The sequence below is a fragment of the Mytilus trossulus genome, chromosome 2 (assembly GCF_036588685.1).
Source record: "Mytilus trossulus isolate FHL-02 chromosome 2, PNRI_Mtr1.1.1.hap1, whole genome shotgun sequence".
NCBI lineage: Eukaryota > Metazoa > Mollusca > Bivalvia > Mytilida > Mytilidae > Mytilus > Mytilus trossulus.
Genome location: NC_086374.1, coordinates 84,345,766 through 84,373,618, shown reverse-complemented (window position 1 = coordinate 84,373,618; position 27,853 = coordinate 84,345,766). Strand labels below are relative to the sequence as shown.

Below are 27,853 nucleotides of genomic sequence, written 5' to 3'. Positions count from 1 at the left end.
TTCTTTTGACAGATGCACTGGCGATTTTAGCACCTAAAACATTATACGATCCATTTACTGAAGATGCAGTAACTTTAGATTGTGTGATAACATCCGGGACTCCAACAGAAATAAAATGGTACAGAAACAGTGAGCGAATTTTTGTGTCTGTTGATCCTAGATTATCGGGTGGAAATACCGATAATCCAGCTTTAAAGATATCTGAGATCGAGATGTCTGATGGAGGAAGTTATGTCTGTGAAGCGACCAATGAATTCTCTACAGTTGACACCAATACTATATCACTGTCTCCAATTGGTAAGTTACACTTTAGATTGGCCAATAACAAAAGTTTTATGCCCCATTTATGTGCATTATGTTTTCTGGTCAGTGTATCCGTTAGTCTGTTCGTTCGTCCGTTCGTCCGTCTGTCCCGCTTCAGGTTAAAGGTTTTGGTCAAGGTAGTTTTTGATGTAGTTGAAGTCCTATCAACCTTTAAGTTAGTACACATGTTCCTTATCGTATGACCTTTCTAATTTTAATGCCAAACTAGAGTTTTTACCCCAATTTCACTGAACATATAGAAAATGATACTGCTATTAGGCACCCGTGTACTATAGACAGATTCTTGTTTTATTCGTTATGTTTCGAATCAAATTCTCAAAACCTACCATTGAACCAGTAAGAAAAATACAATTATAACTTAAACATGTAAAGGATGTGTACAATACAGTTTGCCAATTTGGGAGATTTGTTTTAGAGGGTTTTTTTAAATCTCAAGACTTGTCGACAATCGAATACAAAACAACGCAAAACATGTGGCCTTAACTGAAACACAACACTTTCGATTTCGAGATAATCATTAAATGAATAATGTCTTGCTCAAATATATTTACTTCAGGCGTGTTAAATTAACGACAAAGTGTTTGTTTTCACTTTAGTGTGAAATGATATGATGGAAATACACTTTGTACAAATAGATATTAAATCACAATCACGGGTATATATCAGTAAGGCGCGAAATTTAAAATTAATAAAGTAAATGCTGGTCAGATGAGTATGAATAAAACATTTTTAGGTGTGAGTGAGGTGACACGGGGGAACTCATTTCCAAAATCCAGTTTTTTTATGTAATCTTTTCTCACTTCCAACATTTCTTGCTTTCCTTTTTCCCAGAACCACATTGTTATCCCCTATTTCCCGAATCCTACTTTACCCTTATATCCTGCGTCCCTATTAAAGGCTCTATTACAAAAGAGCAACAACTTCGAATTACTATATGATATCTACAGCAAATGAAACTGATTGCCGCATGATTTTTTTTATTTCAGAAAAACCTGCTACAGAACATTACATCATAACAAAGATTCTCAACGGTTACAACAAACTTGTACGCCCAACAGACCCAACTGTTAATATTACGCATTTCATTATTCCGAGGGAACTTGTACATTTTGTAAGTATCATCTTAAAATGATTTGTGTGTGTGGTTGTGTTACATTCAAAATATCGCAGAAGGATAGTATTATTGCGAATCTTTTCTATAGATTCCTAATTTTTTTTTAATTGGCCCATTGTTTTGGAATCAGTTATCGATTTTGATAGAACTTGTGACAGTTTGTTCGAAAAACAGTGTTTGATTATGTTATAACTTGAACAGTTTGTTGATGAAGCAGTGTTTGATTTTGATAGAACTTGTAGTTTGTACGAGAAACAGTACTTGATTTTGATAGAACTTGTACAGTTTGTTAAAGAAACAGTGTTTGATTTTGATAGAACTTGTACAGTTTATTTAAGAAACAGTGTTTGATTTTGATAGAACTTGTACAGTTTGTTCGAGAAACAGTATGATTTTGTTATAGATTTTTTACACTTTTGTTGAATTCATTTGATAGAGCTATACTTCCTTTTAATTTACAAAAGAAATAATGAAGCATTATAAGATCACAAACATTACAAATTATTGTGTTTTTGACCAGAGTAAATTGCTTTATTGTTTTACAGTGTCCGATTCTGATAAATCTATAAACACTGTACGCGTATTCGTTTTATACTAAAATACCAGCATAGCACGTATACAGTTTGTTAACTGCATGCTATAAATGGAAAAACCTACGTACCTAGCTTAAAAAATTATCAGTAGCCAAGCGAACTGGATTTACTTTTATGTACTGGCAATTGGCCTTAGTCAAAACGCAGGGCTAATAACAACTCTGTATCATTCATAGGTCACGTATGGGTTAAATATGTGGATCTTATTGTGCCTCTTAAGTTGATAAAACTGTTACTTTCCGCCAAGATGATAATTGTTTTCATTGAAAGTGACACTAGGTCAGGGTCAACTTGTGAAAAGTCCACCTGACCAGAAGAAACTTTTTTTTATAATTATTTACGGATAGAATGAAACAGATAGAATGGAACGTTAAATGAACAATAAAATGTGCTTCTTTCCAATTTTGTGTACTGTAATTTGCCTAGGGCGTTTCATATTAACTGTTATAACATTGGAGTAGATTTATAACCTCCACCCATTAACAGCGCTATTGAATACTTCTATCGCTTAGTTAGTAGAGCGGTCACTAATTTATTAGATTCCCAGGTGCGAATCTCGGCTGAACGAGTGGTAAATTTGGAAAGATGTTCATTTTTGTAACAACAAATATAAACATTTTTCAGTGTATTGAAGAATATTCAATTACAATTACATGCCACTGTTTAGAGATCCTCATTAATTAAGCGCCGTTTCGTTCGACGCTGAAACGGTCCAGCATGTACAGTGTTAATTTTGGAAGGGTGGTCATCTTTCCAAATTGAAAACTATTTTGATATCATAAAAAAAATATTTACCTGTTTCTTTTCTTGAATAAGTAGACAAATATCTTTTAAATTGAGAAGGGGCAATGGAACTTAATTAAAATGGTATTTTACCTTGTTTACATTGGTTAACAGACTGGACTTAACTTATTGTTTATTCAGGACAGTACACTTGTGAAGTACCAGTATTGAATAACACTTATTTATTTTTCTAGTAAAGTGTGTCCATGTGGACTTGACAAGTGTGTCCATGTGGACTGGACAAGACAATATTTTTTTCAACTTAATTTCTTTTTCGCAAATCAGACAGGTTCATATGAGAAATCATATGAAATAAACCCCATTGCATCTATTTAAGGAATGCATGTAATAATGTTTCAGTCTATGAAAAAAAATAACATAAAAAAATGTGAAGACACTGACTATCTATCCCTCGTAGTGGGTTATTGAAAAGTGTGTACCAAATTATCTTTGTAAGAAACGCTAAAACCATTGGTATATCATACTTTTCTTGTTGTTCAGATCATTGTCTATTTATTTTCGACTGATGAGTATCAATGTCTCTTTCGTATCTTCCTTCTCTTCTTTACAAGAGACAGACCATACTTGATCTGAAGGGTACGTCAGCTACTTGCCACTATACATTATGTATTGTGTTACAAGCCTAGATAAAATCCGACTGGTAATTTAAAGAAAATTCTCAACTATTAAATGAAAGCTTAAATTTATAGCATAGTAAGTTGAGTCGTTTTAATAGGCGCTGGACATAGACAGCGTTGTCACGACGTAGAAAGAAAGCAGGGTTTCGAATCCCGCTAAGGGGAGAACAAAATTTGGTGAGGGTAATGCGAGGATCTATTAACATTGTTGAAATGTATAAATATATATAGTTACTTTGGTGATTCTTAGAAGTACAGTACATTTTTTTTATGTTTCATTTAATTAACTTACATGCACTTATGTATACACTGTACATATAATAACAATACAATTTCCGATTAAGGAGGCTCCTGGGTACAAAAATTTTAGCAAAAAACCTTTACTTTTTAATTACAAATTTAATTTATTACACTATTAGTTGTTACTTTATGATATGGTACAAAAAACAACCCACAAAAATTATTTGGTTTGGCCCCAGATGACTTTAAAACTTGAAAAAGCTACAAATTATCTCCCTTTGGTGCGAAAATGCCATTTATTGGCCTTAAATTTGAAATATCTTTTTTATCTCATCGGTGACCTATATTTTTTATTATTGTTTTCAAATAAGCTGTACATAAACTAAATTATTGTAAAATTTAAGCGATTTCTTATATTAGGTTATTTTTTTATTTCGATATTTCCTCTTTTTCTCCTATTAGTTCAGCAGAAAAAAGGACATTAACAAAAATGTATGCTTTTTCCAGAGGCAGATTTTAGCTTAAATGAACGGTGACCCCATTTTTTTATTTAATTTTTCTTTTAAGTATATGATAAAGTTCATTTATGAAAAAATATAGCGAAATCCTATATTAGAAAAAAAATCATTCATACCCAGGAGCCCCCTTAATAGGTCGTTAGGAATCACACCTACACTTTCCACAACTATTTACTTTGACCCAGTATGGATCCATATAGGGATTTAACGTCCTACTCAGCAATACACGTAATGATCTTTTAAGTCGGACTGACCCATACGAATCCAAATGTCAATATATAAGTACAAGTGTTGAGTAATTCAGTTTTAAGTATGTTTTTGTTACTACATATAGATTGTTGTGATTGAATTGTGAAAGACCTGTTAATAGTCCCGGGTTAATAGTATAAAAATATTGAATTGTGTAATAATCTTGGTATGTTTACACAAAATAAAGAAAGTTTTTCACCAATATTATTTTATTTAAGTATTAAGTGATAGACGAGCCAAGCATTGCTAATCAACAAAAACCTCAAAGGGTATAGTAGTACCATTCCAGAAAACAGATGAATACGAACTACTTTTTTTTTTGATTTTTCAAAAACAAAACTTAAAAAATAATTCCTTTCCTACTCCGATTCATTTGGTTGATCCCTTACGCTGTTGTTTCTGACATTTGTTTGTAATCTGCTCTAAAACTTTTACTCAATGAATTTCCAAACAACTTCCAATTTCCAACAAATTCTTGGGAAGACTCAGTGTAAATTTGTTATAATCATTATTTTGCGAAAAAGGGGTATACGCCCTCTATACTCTCTGGAATCCATCCTTATTTAAAATTAAGCAATATAACGTTAAATATGACGAGACACGAATCTCCGAAATGATTATGTCTATTCAGTCTTGTGATAAGTGTCTTCTTTTATATCCTCAACATAATTGAAATAGTTACAGCCAGGTGATAGCCCTTTTAAATTTGTTTTGCTATAATTCATTACAATTTATATTTTTGTTAAAAAAATTTGAAATTTTGTCATATTAAATATATTTGAAGATTGTATCATGATAGGTACATTCGTATATCGCGACGGCAGTTTATATTCATCAGCTTCAGTCTGAACACGGAAGTTTTTTTTCAGCCAATCAGAATATTTTTTTATAGTTATAAAATGCCCGGTATATAAATAAACTCTTTTATATATCTTATATCATGGACGACGATAGACTATAGGCATAAGTAGTAACACTAAATCAAAGACCAGTATGAAAATATCACATGGACCAAGGATTTGAATATAGTTCTCTTGTATGGACCAAGGCCACATCTCCATTTGACGTAGTTTTATATACTCATACAATCAAGAGGCTTAGATGCACTCGAGCCATGTAGTTACCCCTCAAATACAGAGTCCGACTCGTAAATGGGATTATCAAGAAAAAGCAAGCACAATCCTTTTAAAAATACTCTTTTTTGCGATTTTGTACTTTTACAGGTCTTTAATTACTCATAGATTGTTCTGTCTCTTACATTTCCTCCTTTGTTTTGTACACACATCGTTGCCTATATGATGGAATTTTATGCGACTGTCATAGAAGTGAGAGGTTTAGCTAGCTATAAAACCAGGTTACATAAGAAAATGCGTGTACCGAGTCAGGAATATGACGTTTGTTATCCATTCGTTTGATGTGTTTGAGCTTTTGATTTCGCCATTTTATAGAGGACTTCCCGTCAAAGTATAAATTTTCGTCGGAGTTTAGCAATTTTGTTAGTTTACTGTTTTTCGTAAGATGTGAACTCTTTTATTCACCTTTCTTTCAATGATGTTTCTTGATTTTAAAATGTTTTCATGACCTAACTTTATTCCCTTTGTTGAAAATAATTGTCAATTTGGATCTGTGTGCATCATACATGTGGCACAACGTTTGTTTGAGGGACGCTGAGCTGCTCAATAATGAACTTTTTTTTTTCTTTTTTTTTTTTTTTTATCTTGACCCGAAATGAAAACACGAAAGACTCTGATAACGGAACGTGAAACCATAAATAGAAAATAAGCGAAATGAAGAACGGTTAACTCGATACTTTATTATTATAGTGTGTACTACGTAGAGAACAAATCTGCATATTACATATCTTCCGAGATAATTAAAATGAGTAGGCGGCGTTATATCTATTTTATTTAATAATTAAAACGTCTTTCAAAAGAATGCATATTTTGTAAGATAAACTACTAAGTTTATAGTATATAAATCGAACTATGTGAACTGGGACATTATGTTGTGTATTTAACCACCTTGACAAATCTATTACTGAAGGCGATTTTTTATCCTTTGTAAATCCTTGTTGGGATTTGTTATTTTCATTCCAAAATATTTAACTATTAGATAGATCTTTAAGATTTAAAGGCAATTGTACTGAATGAATAGAATTCTTCCTCTGACAAATTTAAACAACTTAGTAGTATTTGTGGCAATCAATTTTTGGTGTGTGAACGTTCCTGGTGAAGGTTAATTTAGAAAAGTACTTGAAACGAACCACATTTCTAAAGAGCTTATTTGCATTACATAATAACAAACTTTATAAAATTACTGAATTACCACATCGTAAAATAAAAAATAATTCCTTTCTGAATGCATGCAACCGAAAAACCTGTTATTGCACTCATAAATTGTATCACATTTTTAAGAGTTCTATATAATATGTTCAGATAAGTATTTATAATTATTTAGTTTGACCTTATGTTATTGATAATTGAATTGTTTATGTTCATGCCTAGCAGTCATTTAGTTAGAAAGTCTCTTCATTTCTTTGCCATGTCGGTAAACACATCCTTTAAGATAGTCTAAGAATATTTCATGTCCGCATTTTTTTTTAATTCACACCCGTTGAAAAGCAGTACTTTGACCTATGATGGCTTACTTCTACAAATTCTGTATGGTGTGGCTGTCCTAAGTCAGTAGTCTCTAATTCAGTGGTTGTCGTTTGTTGCTGTGTTAAATATTTGTTTTTCGTTATTTTGTGCATAAATTAGGCCGTTAGTTTTTTTCGTTTGAAATGTTTTACATTTAACATTTCGCTTTGCTCATTATTGAAAGCCGTACGATGACATATATCTATTAATTTATGTGTCATTCGGTCTCTTGTGGAACGTTGACTCGTTGGCAATTATACCACATCTTCTTTTTTTATATGATTAAGGCACTCAATACCTTAGACAAATAAAAAACAAAACAAGCACACACCCTCTAAAAAAGTTCATAAATAAACAGGTGATATCATTTGATATTTAAGACCAATAATAAAAGTGAATACATCATTTACACAGACTTCAAACATTTGGTACTTCAAGTGCCCTTGTTTTCAGACAGAGTTTTTTTTTATATGAATAAGAAACAAATGTTTGAGTAATTTCTCATTCCTACTTTACCCCTATAGTCATACAAATAATATTGTCCCTTTAAATCTGGCAATTAACCTCGCCTGCGTTTCACAAAAATAGTCTTTTAAAACGGATCGCAGGTATACTGAATAGTTCATGACTGGCTACAAATCTAGGTTATACGATTTTTTTTTGTGAAGAGTTGGCAATGTAATGATACTGATATAAATGAACTGTGTTACAAAAAAATTTCACGATTAGGCAAAACAAAAAATATGTTGGTTTATGGTTTCCATGTGGTAGGTACTAGTTATAGGTCAGATTTATTTTTTCATTTTTGATCAATTGTTTTTCCATGGACCTATGGGGAGTGACAACCTATTTTGAAACGATATACTACAGAATTGCAAATTCAATGTCAGAGAATGGCATTTTGAGGCATATACTAAAACAAGGGTTTAGTGGAAACCCTTAACACATATATATTTCATTTTTATAATGGCCTAAGCACCTTCCATTTTTTCATTTTTATATTGGCCTAAGTACCTTCTATTATTTTCATTTTTATATTGGCCTAAGCACCTTCTATTTTTTCATTTTTATAAGGCCTAAGCACCTTCTATTTTTTTCATTTTTATAATGGCCTAAGCACCTTGTATTATTTTCATTTTCATATTGGCCTAAGCACCTTCTATTATTTTTATATTGACCTAAGCACCTTCTATTTTTCATTTTTATAATGGTCTAAGCACCTTCTATTTTTTCATTTTTATAATGGCCTAAGCACCTTCTATTTTTTTCATTTTTATAATGGTCTAAGCACCTTCTATTTTTTCATTTTTATAATGCTCTAAGCACCTTCTATTTTTTCATTTTTATATTGGCCTAAGCACCTTCTATTATTTTCAATTTTTATATTGGCCTAAGCACTTTTTAAATCTTTATATAATTACAGTATTTAGCTGAGATTCCGAACAATCTTTTTAAAACTTTAAACAAACTTTGACATTTTTTAAATGATTAAATACCCACGTAGTAGATTAAACATTGCTTTTTATATACATGTATGATTAATATAGAAATTAAGGTGTGACCCTTGAACATACCACTTGGTGGTTTTGTGTTTGTGTAAAAGGTTTTGAATGAAATATGTATTTGATAGGAAGATTTGTCTCTTTCACACGATTTAATACTTATTAAATGAGCCATAACATTCACGTTATGATTCATGCATCAGATTTAATATTATATAAACTTGTAACAAACTAGCATGTAACGATGTCTTCTCCTTTCCAATATTGTTCCCTGATGATTTTTTTTGTGTCATAGCTTTGCTGCGTAAAAAGAACCAAAATAGTGAAAACAAGTTTCAAAACCATGTGAAAATGATTAAAAAAAGAATAAAAAGTCCATCCCTTTTTACTCTCATAATGCGCCAGAAATATCCATATAAATATAAGATGTGGTATCGGATTGCCGATGAAACAATTCACCATCAGAGAGAGACCGATGGTGTATACTAAGTAAGTATAACCCATTGCACTTCCAGCCTCGACACAGAAAAAAACCCATATTATATAGTAAGCTGTAACACTGAGTTCATTATTTTTATATTTAAGAATACAGATATTACATGTAACCCCCAATACTGAAAGTGTACCCTGTGAACATTAATCGTATAATCAAAATAAGAAAAGCCTATAGATGGACATGTCAAATTGACATATAGAGAACAATAAGCTGACACAATATTGTTCGCCTCGGTTTAGAGTACATGTTTTCCTAGATATATGCGAACAAACCATAAATGATGCATTTAAATGAACGTTTTATCAATCGATTTTTATGTTTTCAGGAAGCTGGAAAGGTAGTACTGGAGTCGATGCAATGTATAAGTTGGATTGACCCTAGATTGTCCTGGAATAGAGGTCAAAACAGAGTTAGTCTTCCATCATCAGAAATCTGGATCCCGGACATTGTATTGTTAGGACAGTAAGTACAATATGCATATATTTCACATACTCGTCCAGGTATCAACTAAATAAAGATAACTTAAAACAATGCAAAATTCTACGAACGAATTATTTTCCGATGTTCCTCATCGTCTATTTTCCGTACAAGTGAAAATTTAAGTAAACTTAAAGCTCATTTTGATCATCTAAGAAAAAAAAAAAAAAACCAAACTTGCCTATGAAGACATTTTTGGAATGACCATAGAACAATAAACTAAACGAAAACTAGACCATGAAGATGTGTGGTGTGAGCCAAGGTTCCGTATTTAAATCCGTACTTTGACCAATATTTTGTTTTACTTTCTACACGATGTGACTTTGATGGAGAGTTGTCTAATTGACACTCATACCACATCTTCTTATTTCTAAATATAAAATAGTAAATAATTCAAGCGTGAACGTTGTACCATAGAAAGAAAAGAAAAAAAGGTCATTAGAACCGGAAGTAATGTCTGGAAGGATAAGCGGATTAAAAATGGTTCGAAATGATCAGGTGTGCTGGAATGGTGTATAAAATTTAGTTACGAAACGTCTCGTGCAATTTTAACATGTAAGAAAATTGAGAAGGGATGATTCATTTAATGTAACCAATTAAAATCATGCACAGGCCTACACATTTCAATACCTAACAGCTATTTTTTAATTGACTAAAAAACGTGATACAGATTACTTACTTAATATTGAAATTTTTCGATGCATTACATGGTATACCGTTTTGAAATGATGTAATTTTTGTTTAAAGTGCAGATAGAGGATGAGCCAATTTCATCACAGAATTTATTAAACATTAGGGCCTTCTAATTGTATGCCCATATATGTTTTCTGGTCTGTGCGTCCGTTCGTTCGTCCGTCTGCCCCGCTTCAGGTTAAAGGTTTTTGGTGAAGTTTCTTGTGTATAATTCGGAGTTAAGTATGACGTTCATTATCTCAGATGGTGCCATTAAAAACAAAATGCATATATGGATTGGCGATATCTGGCCACAGCTTTTATTCATAATATAGATCAATATAATATATATATATATATAGGTAGATAGATGTATTGTAGATAGATGTATTGTAAATAGATGTATTGTAGATAGATAAATGATTGGTTACCCGAAGATAATATGGCAACCTTGTAGATAGATAGATAGATATATTAAAATGTGAAGGTGCACCGTGGGATACACGGGTGCTTCAAATTTAGAAAACACCGTGGGATACACAAGTGTAGTCTGTATTATCCAAAAACCTAAAATGTCATAGTTAAAATTAAGATTCTATGCAGCGAATTCTGCCATTTACGGGCATCTATTTATGATGATTAAAGTTCAAATAAAGTCTTTAGTCTGAACAGCAAACGAGTCAAGATCATCCGAGTCTAATCTGGATTACCACTGCCACGGACAGAAATCTGAAAAATAAATGCAAAAGAGCAGTATCTCGAACAAAAAGGAGTGGGAGGGTGGGTTACAAATTTTCCGCTAACAATAAAATTCAAACAGCTTGCTTCCAGGAATTTCTGTAAAAGACTTAATTACGTCACAGAATATTACGTCATACATATTGGTAAAGCTAAAAGATGAAACACTATCTGACAAGAGGCCCCAGCGATAACTGAATTTAAGTCTATTAACTTAAATTCCATTATCTCAGATGGTGCCATTAAAAACAAAATGCATATATGGATTGGCGATATCTGGCCACAGCTTTTATTCATAATATAGATCAATATAATATATATATATATATAGGTAGATAGATGTATTGTAGATAGATGTATTGTAAATAGATGTATTGTAGATAGATAAATGATTGGTTACCCGAAGATAATATGGCAACCTTGTAGATAGATAGATAGATATATTAAAATGTGAAGGTGCACCGTGGGATACACGGGTGCTTCAAATTTAGAAAACACCGTGGGATACACAATTGTAAGCTGTATTATCCAAAAACCTAAAATGTCATAGTTAAAATTAAGATTCTATGCAGCGAATTCTGCCACATTGACGGAGGAAAACAGAGACTCTGTCAACCGCCATAAAAAAGGCGGTTCGCTGCAAAGCTGTGAACCAGATAATTAGATAGATAATCTCTTGATTTATCGAACAATTGTCGTAAAATATATACAAACCTAAGTAAAAAGAAACATACAAAATTACCAAAACAACAAGTCCTATATACACATAGCTGATTGCATCTGTATTATTATATCATATATAGATTGTAACGTATTTGTATATCAAATATTGATAGTTTTGTATTAGTATATCCTAAACTAATAGTATCTGTAATTTTATATCATATATGATTGTAACTATAATTGTATTTTATTCATAATATATATATATATATATAGATAGATAAATGTCAGATAGGTGACGTATGTCATAAAATATATAACTAACAAGGAAAAGTGGAAGCACAGTTCTTGAATTGTATAAAGTGTTCCATTGCACCTTGTAAGATATTCAACCACAATTCGTTTCCTAAGGATGACAAGTGAACACCATCTGATTCAAAAAAAATTTGATCTGCATGAATATCTGGATGTTTAATGTAGTAACCCCCGCAGCTAACTATAAAGGCGGCAATAGAGTTGTTAATCCTATAGCGACACAAGTCCATTGCTTTGTGATCATCAGAATGACGCCATTTCAACCTTGTCAAAATTTGAGACCATATCAACTTAGATTTGGGAAATTCCTTCATTATCCAACGAATTATGTTCTTTATTTCATTACGCAAAAAACCCACCTTGGAACTACCCAAGTCATTTCCAGCTACATGTAATACTAAATAATGTGGAGGATCCTCATATTTTTTCATTGTCCTGAGCTGACCTTTAACATGTCTGACTAGCATGCCACCCTTGCCTTGCCACCAAAATGAGGCATTCAAACGACCTAAACCTAAGTTTACCCCACCTGGCCGATCCCGAGCTGTCACAAAGGCGTGCTTGACTATAGATGATCCTACTATCCAGACATTTACAGGATCACCTACAATACCTATATATAATACAAATACAATCAACTACTTAAAGCAAATAAATGATACTAAATTCTTATGTACCCCTTGTAAGCATTTGAACTCCAACGACCCAACCTCATTATTTCACTATCCGATACCCCATCCATTGACAAGGTGGTTGCTGCACCAATACGAAAAGAATGGGAACTATATCTGGTTTTATCAATACCAGACAAATCGATAGCGTTCTTTAATAAAGTCACGAACTGATACCTAGATAAAGGACTACCGTCAAAATGACAAAAAAGGGGACCTAAAACGGGGGGTCTCAACTTAATAAACTCACTGACCAAATTAACAGGACAAATGTTCAAATCTGACTGAGGATAAATCCAAATGTTTGAACCTTTCCCCAACTGATCTGTTTTGGACGAAGTAATGCACACTTGAAGCAGACCACTTACAATATGTATGTCTGATATCTGTAATGTATGGCCCTGTAAACTATTAGTAACAACCAATTCTCCTACCCTAAATAAACCATGAAAAGCAAGTGAAAAGGCCGCTTTAAACAAACTTAATTCATAGCGAGTTTTACAAACACGCGCTAAAGAAAAAATAATAGATTTCAGCATGTCTCTGGTTATAGGTAAACGTAAATCATTTTTCTTAGGCCTTGAGCGTTTTATACCTTCTAAAAGCTTCCGAACTACAAATTTTTGTGTGACATCCTCATAATTGTTTGCCTTACTAAAAAATCCCAGTCCAGTAACGTAACAATTAATTGTTGAATGTGATAATTCTTTCTTGAACAAGTAAGCAATAAAACTTAACAACTCACAAAGAGGAATAGGCCAAGTATTCATTAAACCATAGAGAGATCTGAACTCGTAAAAAAGTGCTTGCCCTCTTTGGTATATCTGCAATGTACTGGGCGCTATGGAACTTTCAATCAAACTGGTTACTAAAGGTCTAAAATGACAGTCATAAATTCTAGTGGAATTGGAGCAGGGTAAGTATCTGCTGTTGGGGCCAAACATCTGAAACGATCCATCTGAAAACGAGAAATGGCATCGGCTATTTTATTTTCAGAACCTTTTATATGCACAGCAGCAAACTGAATGTTATTAAGCATGGTTAACAACACCAGGGGGCGAATAAGTTTCATTATTTGCTTGTCCTTAGAAGTTCTCTTGTTAACTATACTCACTAGAGCTAAATTGTCTATATTAAAGCGAATTTTCTTATTACGTAACAAATCTCCCCATAAATACAAAGCAAGAATAACAGGAATCAACTCAAGCAAAGCCAAATTCATCAATATGGGTGATGAACACCAAATTTGAGGCCACTGTAACTGAGACCACTTACCATTAAAGAAAGCTCCACAACCTAAAAATTGATTGCCAGAACTATCTGTGAAAAGCTGTAGAATATTATTTGATAACCAAACTCTTTCAGGGAAAAAACACTGACCATTGAAATCGTTTAAAAATTGCAACCAAAGCGTCGCGTCAGCTTTAACCTCTTTATTTATTCTAACCTTATAGTGATGCTTATTACACTTAACTGATGCAATTAGATCATAAAACCTACGTATAAAAGCTCGAGAAGAAGGAATAGCCCTTGAACAAAAAGACATTAAACCAGTGATAGATTCCAACTCTCTCAACATCATCTTTTTCTTCTGTAATAAAGAACTCAACTCATACTGCAGTTTTTCCAATTTCTCTTTAGGAATAATAACCATCATACGAACAGTATCAATGAGAAAACCCAAAAAGGGAATGACTGTAGCAGGCCCAATTGTTTTGTTTTGTGCAATAGGAACCCCCAATTCATTACAAACCTTGCTAAAAGCCTCCATTAAAATACCACAATGGCCAGTTGATTTGGCACCAATAAAAATAAAGTCATCTAAGTAATGGTCAACTGTATGTAACTTACTACGCTCTTCAACAAGCCACTGCAGGAACGTTGCAAACTTTTCGAATAAATTACACGATATCGAACACCCAAAAGGAAGAGCTTTGTCAATGTAAAAGTGGTCATTGAATTTAATTCCAAGCAAATCAAAATCAGCAGGATTCACTATCAAATTCCGAAAAGCCGACTTAACATCAATTCTAGCCAGTTCTGATGACATTCCGCATTCATAAATTTTTTCCAAAATAGTGTCTAATGACGTGTAATTCACCTTGCAATATACTTGATCAATATACGAATTTACACTTTCACCAGGCGGGAACGATAAATTTGTTATAAGTCTCCAACTACTGTCTGATTTAGGCACAAGACCTATAGGATTTATACGGAGGGTTGAAATGGGCATAACTTTGAAAGGTCCTAACATTCTACCACGATTTACCTCATCTTGCAACTTGTGTAAAACTGCATCACTATTTTGTACAGCTGAAATTAAATTTTTTGAAAAAGAATGAATGCGAGGGCCTGTATACTGAAGTCTGAAACCATGAGAAAAACCAAATAAAATTTCAGCAGCAACCACTTTGTCAGGGTAACTTACCAAACAAGCTTCCAAACATTTAATTCTTATGGGGGTATGCCCCATGTCCCATAAAAGTGTTAGCAGGTCTCTGTCGAGGGTATGAACCAGGTTGCCTAAATGAAAAATTATATCTGCTTTGAGTTTGAGGTCTAGGTGACCTGAATCTTGGATTAACATAAGTAGGTCTTTGATTATGCAAAGCCAAAGTCTGCCCATTATGACAGTTTATAACAGCATGACCTGCACCACAACGCATACAAACATGCCTATAAAAACAAGGTTGTTTAGAACAACTACCCTCATAATTAAAAGTATAGCATTTCAAGTTAGAAGCAGTGTACAAATTGGTTGAAGTACTACCGTTCTTGCTCTCTGTACTATCATTCATATATATTAACCATAATTCCGAATCAATGACAGCCCAGGAACCAGTAGGGTCAAAGGCTTTACGCAAACGAAATTGTTCGTCGTAAAGCTTCCAACCTAAATTATTACAACGTTTGGCACCTAAACGTATTACACTCATGTATTTTAGCAACTCCTGAAATCTTCCAGGATGAAGAGTACAATAAATGCTTGTAAAGATAATAAACGCAGTAGTCCACACCTCAATGCCAAATATTTTAGACAAGTTTGGAGTGGACTGCATGACAATTTGCCCATTTTTTACCACTAACTTTTGTGTGTTAGCATCTGCTTGCATGTTTTGTGCTAATAAAACAGCCATATCGATGTATTCACTTTTATAAATTTTATCTTTTATATTTTGTGGTACATTCATTGCAATGTCATTATTAACTCCTTCTATTTGCTGTGGTATATACATTTGTGGTGTACTAGTAGATACCGGTGTCAAGTTAATAAACTGATTACCTGCATTTTGCATTGGTATGTTATTGTCTGGGATGTATGTGTGACTTGACACAGTATGGGTATCTGCTGATGCGGTGCTCTGTTGGCTAGCAGTTGCACTAGTGGGAGCTAAAAGTAGTGATGGCCTTGACATGGATGTTTGCGTCTGGTATCCAGTAGTTAGTATCTCTGCCCTTGTAGTGGCGTTCCTCGGGAGTGCTATTTCCTGACCCTTGGCTTTACGCTTTCTTGCTGTTCTTCTCAACATTGTGCTACAACTCAAAAGAGTAAATGTTAACAAGTGTTTCTTAATCACATTTTAGTAATAGCTTTACAAAATCAATACACAATCGAGTGTTAACGCACATAATAATCACATTTACAAGATAGTTTAGCTGTGACCGTTTTGAGACATTATAGTAGGTTTTGATATTGATCTCAACCATATATTGTATATTTTATGACTACCGAATCCCCCTCGGCTTAGTTTAAGATCTGCGTAAAACAACCAGCAATCAATCAATCAGCAGATCAGTTTTAAGATCAAGTGACCTGAAGGTGTCGAAAAGTATTCGTGTGGGTACTTAACAATATTTGATATACTCTAGACCCATTCTTTATCATTAAACGTAACGATTTGGGCATCTATCTGTCGACTCCGTGTAAGATTTCCAAGTTTCGAACTAAGTTTGATGATTGTAACAAAAGCTTCACTTCCGGTTCAAAATAAGGTGCATTCGCCCTAAAGTGTGAACGTCCTTACGCCCCATAGCGGTGTACGCCCCGCGCACATGGTCCGTTAATATCTTTTCTAGTGATATTTGTTTTATTTATAAGATCTAGACACATATCACCATGGCTACCTTTTAAAGAAAACTTGATGAATATGCAAGGGCCAAACAAAACGCATGCCTCCTGCTATATATAATGCCGAATTTACTTCACTGATCTAGCCGAGCCGTGAAAACTATAACCGTTACTTATCTGTAACAGCGTAATACATCACACAGCCGTTCTTTACCAGCTTAACATATAATCCAAACAACTATCTTAACTCATTGTCAACAATGTGCAACACGCACACACGGTATCAAGCCAGTCTATATAACTACGTAAATTGTAATTTAACTAACTAAGAAATAAGGACGATATCATTACTATACATCTGAAAAACTTTGAACAATATCCTAACTCATAAGTTCTATTGTTAAATTAAAATAACGATGTAAGACGAAGAATATATTATATCATGCTTTAGTCGCATGTGTTCGCCACGTGGCGATATAAATTTGGAATATCCAAAATTGGTAAAAAAACAAACTTTAAAATGAAATTCCTTCCTAAGAATGCTAAACGATATCAGATGCATGAAACACGTCAACAATACCATACTAACCCTACTTTAGAATTAAAGATAGCTTTTTACAAATTTTCCGCTAACAATAAAATTCAAACAGCTTGCTTCCAGGAATTTCTGTAAAAGACTTAATTACGTCACAGAATATTACGTCATACATATTGGTAAAGCTAAAAGATGAAACACTATCTGACAAGAGGCCCCAGCGATAACTGAATTTAAGTCTATTAACTTAAATTCCATTATCACTGTACTAGTATACATATGTTTTAAGGGGCCAGCTGAAGGACGCCTCCGGATGTGGGAGTTTCTCGCTACATTGAAGACCCATTGGTGGCCTTCGGCTGTTGTCTGCTCTATGGTCGGGTTGTTGTCGCTTTGACACATTCCCCATTTCCTTTCTCAATTTTATTGAAGTCCAATCAACTTGTTTGAATAAAACTAAGTACACATGTTCCCTATGATATGATCTTGTAATTTTAATACCATAATCAGAGTTATTATCCCATTTTCACGATCCACTTAACATATGAAATGATAGTGTCGATAGGGCATCCGCGTACTATGGATACATTCTTGTTAACACTAGTATTTGTATCTATATTTTTTCATTGCAGAAAATATGAACCTGATTTTGAGACGAAAGTTATCGTAACCCAGGGTGGTAACGTTGTATATTGTCCCCAGGGACAGATCACATCTACGACCTGTCAAGAAAAAGCAGGAGAAGTTTATGAATGTGACTTCCGGTTCTTGTCGTGGTCCTACGACAAAGTAATGTTAGACATTATGCTACCAGCGACACAATCTGTTGATTCACACATTGACATGTCGGTGTTCATGGAACATGATAAATATGAAGTTGTAAGCAGATGTGCAACAAGAGAGGAAGTGAGATATCCTTGTCGAGAAGGTACTTACCCAGAACTTAAATATAGCATTGTGTTCAGTCGAAGAAAGACATTTTGCAGAGACTATAATCAAAGTCCTACTTGTAATTAAGATACGCATTTTGATTTCATGGGAGAAAAAAACACGAAACTTACTTTAGCTATCAAAGTCGACACGAGCCAACGCTTACGGGAAAGCATATAGAAATATCTATGTTACATGGTGCCACTTTCGAGATATTTCACATCTTGGATATAGCTTCACTTGGTCTTTCAGAAGCGTCCAGCATGTGCATGTACTCCTATTTATCTACAATTGATAGGTTTTAATTCGTAATTCAAGACTAAGAAAGACTTAGTTTCATGAAAATCAATCATTGTGTTGTTATTAGAATACATTTGTATAAAGCATTAAAGCCGCTTACATTGGACCTCATACTTGCATATATTACTTCAACAAATTACGTGAAATATTACACATGTATGCAATAACAAATAAATACACATGTATTACAACTTTATATATATATATATATGCATGTATATATCTTTTCTAAATATATTTTTATTATTTATTTTATATGTTTCATAAACTGTATACTTGTACCATGATTTGTATATATATGCTATAAATTTATTTGTAATGTTTTGATATGGATCATCCTTGCTATTTATTATTAAACATTTATAACATGTGAATATTGTGTATATTGCAAATCAATTTGCCAATCTACTAATTGAAATCAGTCCATGTGTTCTACGTTTCGCATTTTTATACGCCCGTCAAAATTTTGACGGGACGTATTATGATATACAAATGTCCGGTATCCGTCCGTCTGTCTGTCCGGCGTAAACATGTCGCACCGTTACTTGAGAACGACTTATCCAAATTTCATGAAACTTAACATAGTTTTTTCTTATGATGGTCAAATGATCTGTATACGTTTTGGTGAAAATCAGATTAAAACTTTTTCAGTTACGGCACTTTGTAACTAAAACAGGGAGGTGTTTTTTTCACATGTCGCATCGTATCTCAAAAACGATTCTTGTTTATGGCTTAAAACTTTAAATATTTCTAAGTTATATTAATCTTAATATCTGTATACTTTTTGGTGATGATTCAAAATTTTATTTTTGAGTTATTGAGTAATTTGTAAAAAAAGAAGGAGTTTTTTTTTACATGTCGCATGTAATACATGTACACATGTACTGCACGATGAAACTATATATATAATATATCTCAAAAACGATTTATGATCATTGCTTAAAACTTTACACATGTCTTTTTTATATTAATCTAAAGATCTGTATACTTTTTGGTGATGATTCAAAATTTCATTTTTGAGTTATTGAGTATTTTGTAAAAAAGGGTGAGGTTTTTTTTTACATGTTGTGCCGTATCTCAAAAACAATTTTAAGATTATTGCTTAAAACTTTACACATTTCTTTGTTATATTAATCTAAAGATCTGTATACTTTTTGGTTTTGATTCAAAAATTTTAATTTAGTGATATTTAGTTTTTTGTAAAAATAAAACAGGGTTGGGGGTTCACATGTCCCGCCGTGTCTCAAAAACAACATATGGTTATTGCTTAAAACTTTCTCAGATACTATTTATGATTATTGCATAAAATTTCCACACAAGACGTCGGGCGTATCATGCGCTCATGGCGCAGCTGTTTATTAATAATAGTGCCAATAAAAAATTGCTATTATCAACATACAACAGAACAATCCCATTTTTTTCTACAATACATACTGGTTAAATAAACAGCATGAAATAAGATAAATAAAATATATCTTTAATATTATAGCCGGGCGAAATGGCTATTCGACTAAATGTAAAATTGAAAATTATAGTCCAAACTGTCACAGAGAATGAATAATGAAATAAATAGAGTAAATGCATTTAAGATCTTTGTCCAAGATTATGACACATAATCCGTGTAAAACACTTGTGCCTAAATTTTCGACAAAGTCTAGAATAATTAAATACATGCAAAACCTAAATATATTAAAACAATTGAATTACTAAAATGTTGTTTAAAAACTAATTTCATTGCACTGTCCAAATAGTCCGGTCATAAAATCATGCTTTGAAAGTTTCATAAAATCATATGAATGTTTTTCATACTAGTATGTCGTAAATGAATTAAGGATTGAAAGATTTCGATGAAATTAAATTATATTGTTAATAGTTTACATATCATTTTATTATCGTTCGATTTTATCCATGTATATTCATCAGGGATGTAGGGCCATGGTTATCAAAGAGCAAGAATATGCCCCCTCAGTTTAGGAGGGATTACAGTAAATAAATATTTGTTTTGGTTGATTGATTGTTGGTTGCTTCACGCGAGTCTCGCTTTTCATCCTGTTTCTGAAGCTCGTACAAGTAAGTTTTATATTTCCGACAATGCACATAAATGTATTTTTATTTATCTGTGCAAAAAAAATCAAAGTACTGAAGTACTGAACATCGGATGACCGCAGGTTCTTGTGGATGGTCAAAAGCACATGTCACAGAAACAGACCACATCTCTATACCTGAAACTTGGGTTAATTTACAGAGATATTTTTTTCTGATACAAGTTCGTGCTTGGATGATGAATAAATGACAGGAAATTCAACCTCACCGTAATAACTATTATATTGTAGTGCAAGAAATCAGTATACCTTGGACTACCGGTATTATACTTGTATAATAATAGTCGTAGAGAATACACTGGTTTGTTGTTATATATATTATTAATATTAAAATTGCATGTATGTACCAATTATCAGGTTGTCTGCATGTTGATATCGTAAAATATCAGCTGCGAGACATAATATTAAGCTTTTTGTCGAGAAAGCGCAGCGAACGAGATCAAAAAGCCTTCATATTATTTCGAGCAGCTGATATTTTACAATATTAATATGCCGATAACCTGATAATCGATTTATCGGGCTGCATTTGCGTCTTTTGGAAGTATTGTCTTAGTTTCATCAGCAACCGGAAGTTGACTTGATAAGTTCGGGGCAAACTTATCAACGTCGGTTCAAACAATATGACGTCGCTGATATGTCCGGGTCAATGTTATTAAGGCCAGGTCAACGTATTTGACGTCACAAAGCCGTGATGTGGAGTTTTATTAAGAGCTGAGCAGATTGATATAGACAGTTGGACGACCGATAAATGTCATTTTCATCTATTTGTATATATGATAATTCTATTCTACTATTATTATAGTGCAATGCAAGTGCATGGTGGACACTCTTCTGTAAAAAAATCAAAGTCTAATAGGCTGTAAAAGCAATTGCCATGTTAATGTTTTGGGACACTTTTATTTTTCGTCTACATATATAAGAATTAAACCTGACAGGACATGGTTGTCTAGTGAAAAGCAAGAAGGTTTTGACTTTATATCAATTAAAGACTTAAGCAGGAAATCATTTTTAATATGTTTTATATTTCACAAGGAGACAACAAGTTTACCAGGCTAAAGTTGGGGGTAATTATGGATTATCTCCTGGTAGTGTTTGTAACTGGGCAATAATTACTTTTATTTATTTAATTTTAACAATTTTCATAATTAATTTAAATGAACCATTCAGTTAAAACACTTCACCTTTCGAGACGCTAATGTTGAAAATGGGACAGAAATAAAATAACTTACAAGACATAAACATGTAAAAAATAAATATATATTTCAGCTTACTAAAAATATTTTCATGGTGTTACTTTGACATCATTTCTTAAAACTAAGTCCCACACATAATTGTTCATTTGATATGGGTCATCCTCATGCGGTACGAGAAGTTTTCATGTCGCTAAATAGTCTTCTTGTCGCTTAATTTATTCTTCTTGTCCGTTCTTGACGCTTCTTGTCGCTAAAAGTTCTTCTTGATGTTATTAGTGAGACCGCTATTTTTAGATTACAGGTGGTCATTTACACTACACGTATAACCTGTGTAGTGATTTTTATTTTACGATAAATTTATGAATGAACGATAATTTTATGAATGAACAAGAGCACCTGACCTCTTTCTGAAAGACCAATTAAACATATAAAATCGTATTTATTAAGATATAATTCAGTCAAATTTTCACCACTAAATCAACAACTGAAATGATTCCATATTTTGTTGAAACATCGTACAACCGGAGAACAGAAATCGCAGGTATGAAAATGCACTTTTTTCACTGGTGTTGAAAACCCAAAACTAATTTCACTAGAATTTATGAATGACGGAAATTTAAGCGATAACAATACATCGGAGTGACCTCAAGGTCATCCTCTGTAAAAATGAAGTGTATAGATTGTTACAAATTTAGTCTTAAAAATGTGATACAATATCGTGCAGTACATGTGTGCTATGGTATTTATTCCAAGTGATAAGTGTAGGACTCGAATAATTGTAAATAGAAGCAATTACAATATGGAATTTAGAAGGAACTTTACTGAGTTTGACCAGAATATTTGATTAATAACAATTCAGAAATAAAAAAATGCTAAAAAAGGGGCTAAGTTTTTGATGCCCATAGGAAGGCTAACAGCTTGTCGATTAATTTGATTGGGGAAAAGTGTAAGATATTCAGCTTTAAACATACCAAAATGAGATAATGTGTTAATATCTCATGTGGAGTGTTACATTGTCAGTTTGCTCAGATTGGCAGCCTATAATAACGCAGGTATATTAGTTCAAATCTCACCAATATATTATACGTCCACGATTTGCATGTTATATTAGCCGCTGGACGTGAAGCTATCAATTAATACATAATGAAATGGTCGTTCATAAAAGTATATATATTTCAAAACTTTTACAGACACGTGTTGTGTTACTTTAAAAATGTGGAGATCTTGTAAACATGTTTAACACCGCCGCAATTTTGCGCCTTTCCTAAGTCGGGAGCCTCTGGCTTTTGTTAGTCTTGTATGAATTTTAGTTTTAGTTTCTTGTGTATAGTTCGGAGTTTAGTATGACGTCCATTATTACTGTACTCGTATACATATTTTTTAAGGGGCATGCTAAGGATGCCTAAGGGTGCGGGAGTTTCACGCTACATTGAAGACCCATTGGTGGCCTTCGACTGTTGTCTGCTCTATGGTCGGGTTGTTGTCGCTTTGACACATTCCCCATTTCCTTTCTCAATTTTATGAATAAAAACCTAAACTTGTCAGATCATAGAAAATATCAAGATTGCAATGTTTCTGTATGCATTAACATTTAGCATCAATTCCTTCGCGTTTTTAACATCTTCGCTTTGACTTGAGAAATAAATCCTCTCAAACACGGACTATGTATACATAATAAAGCACTTGTTAAAAATACACCAAATGAAACACGCATGTTGGATTAATAGATGAAAAACATTAATATTGTTCAGATATCTAAAACTGAATAATTGATATTCATAAGGAGACAAATCAATGAAAAATGATAAAATTGTAGCTTATATAGACACCATTTGACGAGTCATCAGAATGAGGCGGGTTTTTTTCTACAACAAAAAATATACATAAAAATAAACTAAAATAAAATAGAATAAAATAAAATACGATTTTGATACATTCAACGGTTTCATTTAAGTAATGAATGTAGACACTAACGAATGTTCTGATGTTAATGAAGATTTAGTTTCTGATATATTATCTTTCAATGAATTGTACTTCGTGTACATAACTCGGGTGAATTGTTCCATTTTCCTTTTTCGATTTCTGCGGGGTATTATTGTTAAAGTATAGTGAATAGAATTAGTTACACTATCACAATGTCGGAGGCTTTAAATGTGTTGTAAGTGCTGTAGCCTGTCTTAACCTAGGACAAACATGCAATTAAAATGTGACAAACTGTAATAGAGTGTAAAGATAAACTAACTTTGACCTTTCATGCAAGAAGGATAGGACAAAAATCATATCAAAATACATATTAAAATACCACACATCACGATGGAAAGTATTCATTGGAAATTTACGCGAATTCAAGACCGACTTGAGATTCAACTAAAACACTGTTACTTTACGAATTCAGTCTAAATAGATATGATATAGTGTAACTTCATCATTTCAGAAAGAGAAGAAATACTCGTGTGAAAAAAAAATACTAGCAAAGTTGGAAAAATAAATAGAAGATTACGTTTCAAGATTCATTCACATACTGTGACACAATCAAGAATAATGTCAAATATTCCAGAACTAATACCATATATATAGTATTTACTTTTCATGTGAACCAATCCATAACCATATTCAATATTTACTGTTTATGTGAAACAGGTCATAACCATATATATTACTCACTTTTCATGTGAAAAATGAAAAACTAATTATCAAAATCAATTATACTATTCAAGTGAAAAAAGGTGACAAATTTAATTTCAACGCAATATGAATAAAATCACAAATTTCATTACATTTTTTATCAAGTAATCATTTAACATTGCTTCCTGTTTTTTATTTAAATAAATTCAATTCCTTTGATTTGTGACAAACGATTTCATTTTGAATATGCGAATTGTGACGTATTTAAATAAAAAAAAACAGTCATCTGCGATGAGAGAGGGTTTTATTAAATAGCAGCTCTCCTTTCACAAAAAAGTCTGACGATTAAAATCTAATTAAAATTGATCGTCAGTTATACTTAAGTGTGTATGTGTATGACTTACGAATATTTTTACTTTTTTTATGGGGGGGGGGGGATAGAGCCGATATCATTCATATGCACTACATACAAGCAAAGTTCGATAACAGTAACCAACATTATGACTTTCATATTTCTTTTGTCAAGAAGAAATAACACAAAAGTGTGGTGCAAACTTTATAATAACCCTCGTAGCGGGTTACCTAAAAGTGTGCACCACATCTTTAGAATAGACAGAAAAATATCACAATTATTTCTTAAATTCAATCGTTCAAAATTAGTGTTTGCAAAGGCAATGATTATATTCCCCTCTGAAAGCAGGTGTATTTAACTTATAATAAGTTGAATAATACATCTTTGTACTACCCTTTTACTATGAGATTAGCATGATTACAAACATCATAATAGTTATACATCGTTTTTCATAAATTTCTATACCCTCCTTGATACACATTAGGTCAATACGGGGATTTTTTAAATGTTGAACTCGGTAGACGTAATGTAATACAATTCAATTAATAAGATTATTGTGTAAAATTACGAAACTGCCTAACAGTGAGAACGATAAATTGAAACCATTCAAATGGAATATTTAAAACGATTTAAAAAAAAAAAAAAAAAGCAATTATTTACATTCCATAACTATCACGTGATTAGTATTTAGTAGATGTGCTTTTAAAGTCATAACTATCTTTACGCAATCGTTCAAATTTTGGTTTGTTTATACGTAAATTAAATTTACAAACTGCATTAGAGTAAGAACGATAAATTGATGCCATTCAAAGAAAATAGAAGCGCCATTAAGAAAAAGAGAGAAAAAAGACCATTTACATTGCATAACTATCCTTGTTTATAAGATGCAATCGCTTTTTTTTGTGTGTAATAAAATACATGTGAACATTAATCCAAACCAATTTTAGGGATAATAATTTTCATAATTGATGGCAATGACTGGCAGTTTAAAAATTGTATAAATTTCACCCTCTACATTATTACTAAAAAACTTTAAATAACACATTCCAAGATGAGGAGCTACATTATATATGTCCGGCCAAATTAAAGTTTGAGATTATAAACATGATTGCATCACTGTACTCTTTGCTAAATTTTGGAAATTGAAAGTGTGGATGTATAAAGCAACTTCATCCTCGGTTATTAGTTTTAAACAGTTACACTTGCATCAAATGATTTTATAATGTTCGCATGTATTTTTCAATCATTTTTAAATATACTATTATGATGGTTACAAATTCCTAGCTTTACAGGGTACGGATTTTTTTTTAAATGGGGTGTAATTACATGCAACTGCATGAATATTGCCGAGCGTTTTTTTCTTTTAAACAAATGATCAATTTTCAAACAAAGAGGGGAATCATACGTCATCTATAGCTATGCCACCACTTCTTAAAGTCATGTGAAACGAGTTTCGAGGGATGATAATGTTTAGGAAATTATTGAACTAATGCATGCATATTTTCTTAACTTAAGTCATTCATGACGAATGTATCACTCATACTCGACAGCAAAATATCCGTTCCGTGAATATTGATCGAAAAATGGTGCTCATTCATATATAAAAGCTTTCGTGTTTTGTAGGCGAAGTTATCGATCTGGCGAAGTTATCGATCAGGCACGAAATGACCTATAGTTGTTAATGTTTGTGTCATTTTAGTCTTTTGTGGATAGTTGTCTCATTGGCAATCATACCACATCTTTTTTTATAAGCAAAGGTACATAGAATGCCATGCCAAAAGAAATGCAAGCAATACAACGGTGGCAAAGATATAGTTCAAATTGGTGTAGTAACATATAAAATGTGTCGACAACAGGGTAACATATATATCATATAAAGATAAAGAGATGTGGTTTGATTGCTAATGTAGACAAACATTCAATAAGTTGAATAGAAAATGATATACTAGTAAGCTATCATGGGCATCCGTACAGGCTTCAAAAACGAGAAAACTTTGAAAAACCTCATATCGTATAGTCGGCTGTAAAAGGCACACAAGTGAATAATATGAAACAATTCAATTGAGAAAACTAAACGGCCTAATTTATAACAAAACAATTTACGAAAAGCAAATAGGACAGACATAAACCAACAACAACCACTAGACTACATGCTCCTGACATAGGACACATACTGCAAACTAACTTATTTTCGCGGATACTGTATTTCTTTGAATTGTGTTAATTATTCAATTATTAAAGTGCAAATTGAAATATAAATAAAAATAAAAATTTGAAAGTTATATAGAATTTTTTTGAGATACAAGAAAAATTTGACAAGGTCAACACTAGACAATATATATTGAATAGAAATTACATTCACTACATAGGATTGTGTTTTCCCCTCTCTTCACAGTTGGCTCAAATGCACAGCCCTGCCATCATACATTCCAATGGACCACTTTTTAGTTTGAAGCTATTTTTATATGAAACAATGAACTGTTATATGTGGGTCTTATTGGGGTCTAAGCGTGACACGATATTGTCGATTTTTTGTAAGCGTGACACGTTAAAGTCAACTTATTGTGCCGTGAAAACGGGAAATGAGGTCTAGCGGTACCCGGGAAATGACAAAAAAAATGAGAATTGCTTAAGTATATAGTGTAAGCGGGATACGGAAATCTGACAAAACAGTAAGCGGGATACGGGATCGGAACCCCCTAATGAGACCCCCTTATATATTCATTTCAGAAAAGAAACTAAAACAATCAAAACCATAAACCCACTATTTATCCATGGGCGGGTGATAAATGCAAAAGCCATGCTTACTGTAGTCTTTATAAAATTAAGATTTAACAATGCTTACTAAAAATTCACATAACTTTTTTTCCAATATTTTTTTAAAAGTGACGTCCAAGTCAATATACAGAACAAACATATAGTGTTGAGGAAAACAGGACCCATGATAATAATATGCGCTGATAACATATGGCCATATTGGTCAATCAATTTGTCCCATATTAAGTTAAAAAGGGGGGCAGTGAAAACACTATATGAATTAAGTTTTTTATACTACATTGAACTTTTGATGTCGTCCCTAAATCTAATATTATGTGAACCGTTTAAAAATAAC

The 27,853-nt window shown here is 32.6% G+C and overlaps 3 protein-coding genes across 8 annotated transcripts in view; 1 reads left to right on the top strand and 2 right to left on the bottom strand.

The window, feature by feature from the left end:
* The window catches only part of LOC134708198 (L-proline trans-4-hydroxylase-like), a 41,769-nt gene extending 37,974 nt beyond the window's left edge, over positions 1-3,795 (bottom strand). The window contains exon 1 of the mRNA XM_063568543.1: positions 3,745-3,795. The gene's annotated coding sequence lies outside the window, so the exon portion shown is untranslated. The remainder of the gene's footprint in view (positions 1-3,744) is intronic.
* The window catches only part of LOC134708197 (mucin-2-like), a 38,807-nt gene extending 19,964 nt beyond the window's left edge, over positions 1-18,843 (top strand). The window contains exons 19-22 of the mRNA XM_063568540.1: positions 13-297; positions 1,311-1,435; positions 9,422-9,558; positions 17,872-18,843. Of these exons, the coding sequence (XP_063424610.1) occupies positions 13-297; positions 1,311-1,435; positions 9,422-9,558; positions 17,872-18,256 (932 nt within the window). The 3' untranslated portion in view covers positions 18,257-18,843. The remainder of the gene's footprint in view (positions 1-12; positions 298-1,310; positions 1,436-9,421; positions 9,559-17,871) is intronic.
* On the bottom strand, positions 10,537-17,494 carry LOC134708196 (uncharacterized). 6 transcript variants are annotated; one of them, XR_010105815.1, is made up of 3 exons: positions 17,294-17,494; positions 15,919-16,169; positions 10,537-10,974 (listed from the first exon to the last, which is right to left on the bottom strand). XR_010105815.1 is itself a non-coding variant. In XM_063568538.1 (3 exons), the coding sequence occupies exons 2-3, from the start codon at positions 16,163-16,165 to the stop codon at positions 11,967-11,969; spliced, it is 855 nt and encodes a 284-aa protein (XP_063424608.1). In that variant the 5' UTR covers positions 16,166-16,169; positions 17,294-17,494; the 3' UTR covers positions 11,932-11,966. The 6 variants fall into 6 exon arrangements, 5 of the variants coding, with proteins under 5 accessions (XP_063424608.1, XP_063424609.1, XP_063424605.1 ...); XM_063568538.1 differs by lacking the exon at positions 10,537-10,974 and adding an exon at positions 11,932-12,574; XM_063568539.1 differs by lacking the exon at positions 10,537-10,974 and adding an exon at positions 11,932-12,565.
* Positions 18,844-27,853: the final 9,010 nt, after the last annotated feature.

What these genes read in the sequence shown, in the direction of transcription:
- LOC134708196 (XM_063568535.1), bottom strand. Translation starts at nt 16,165, where the DNA reads ATGTTGAGAAGAACAGCAAGAAAGCGTAAAGCCAAGGGTCAGGAAATA.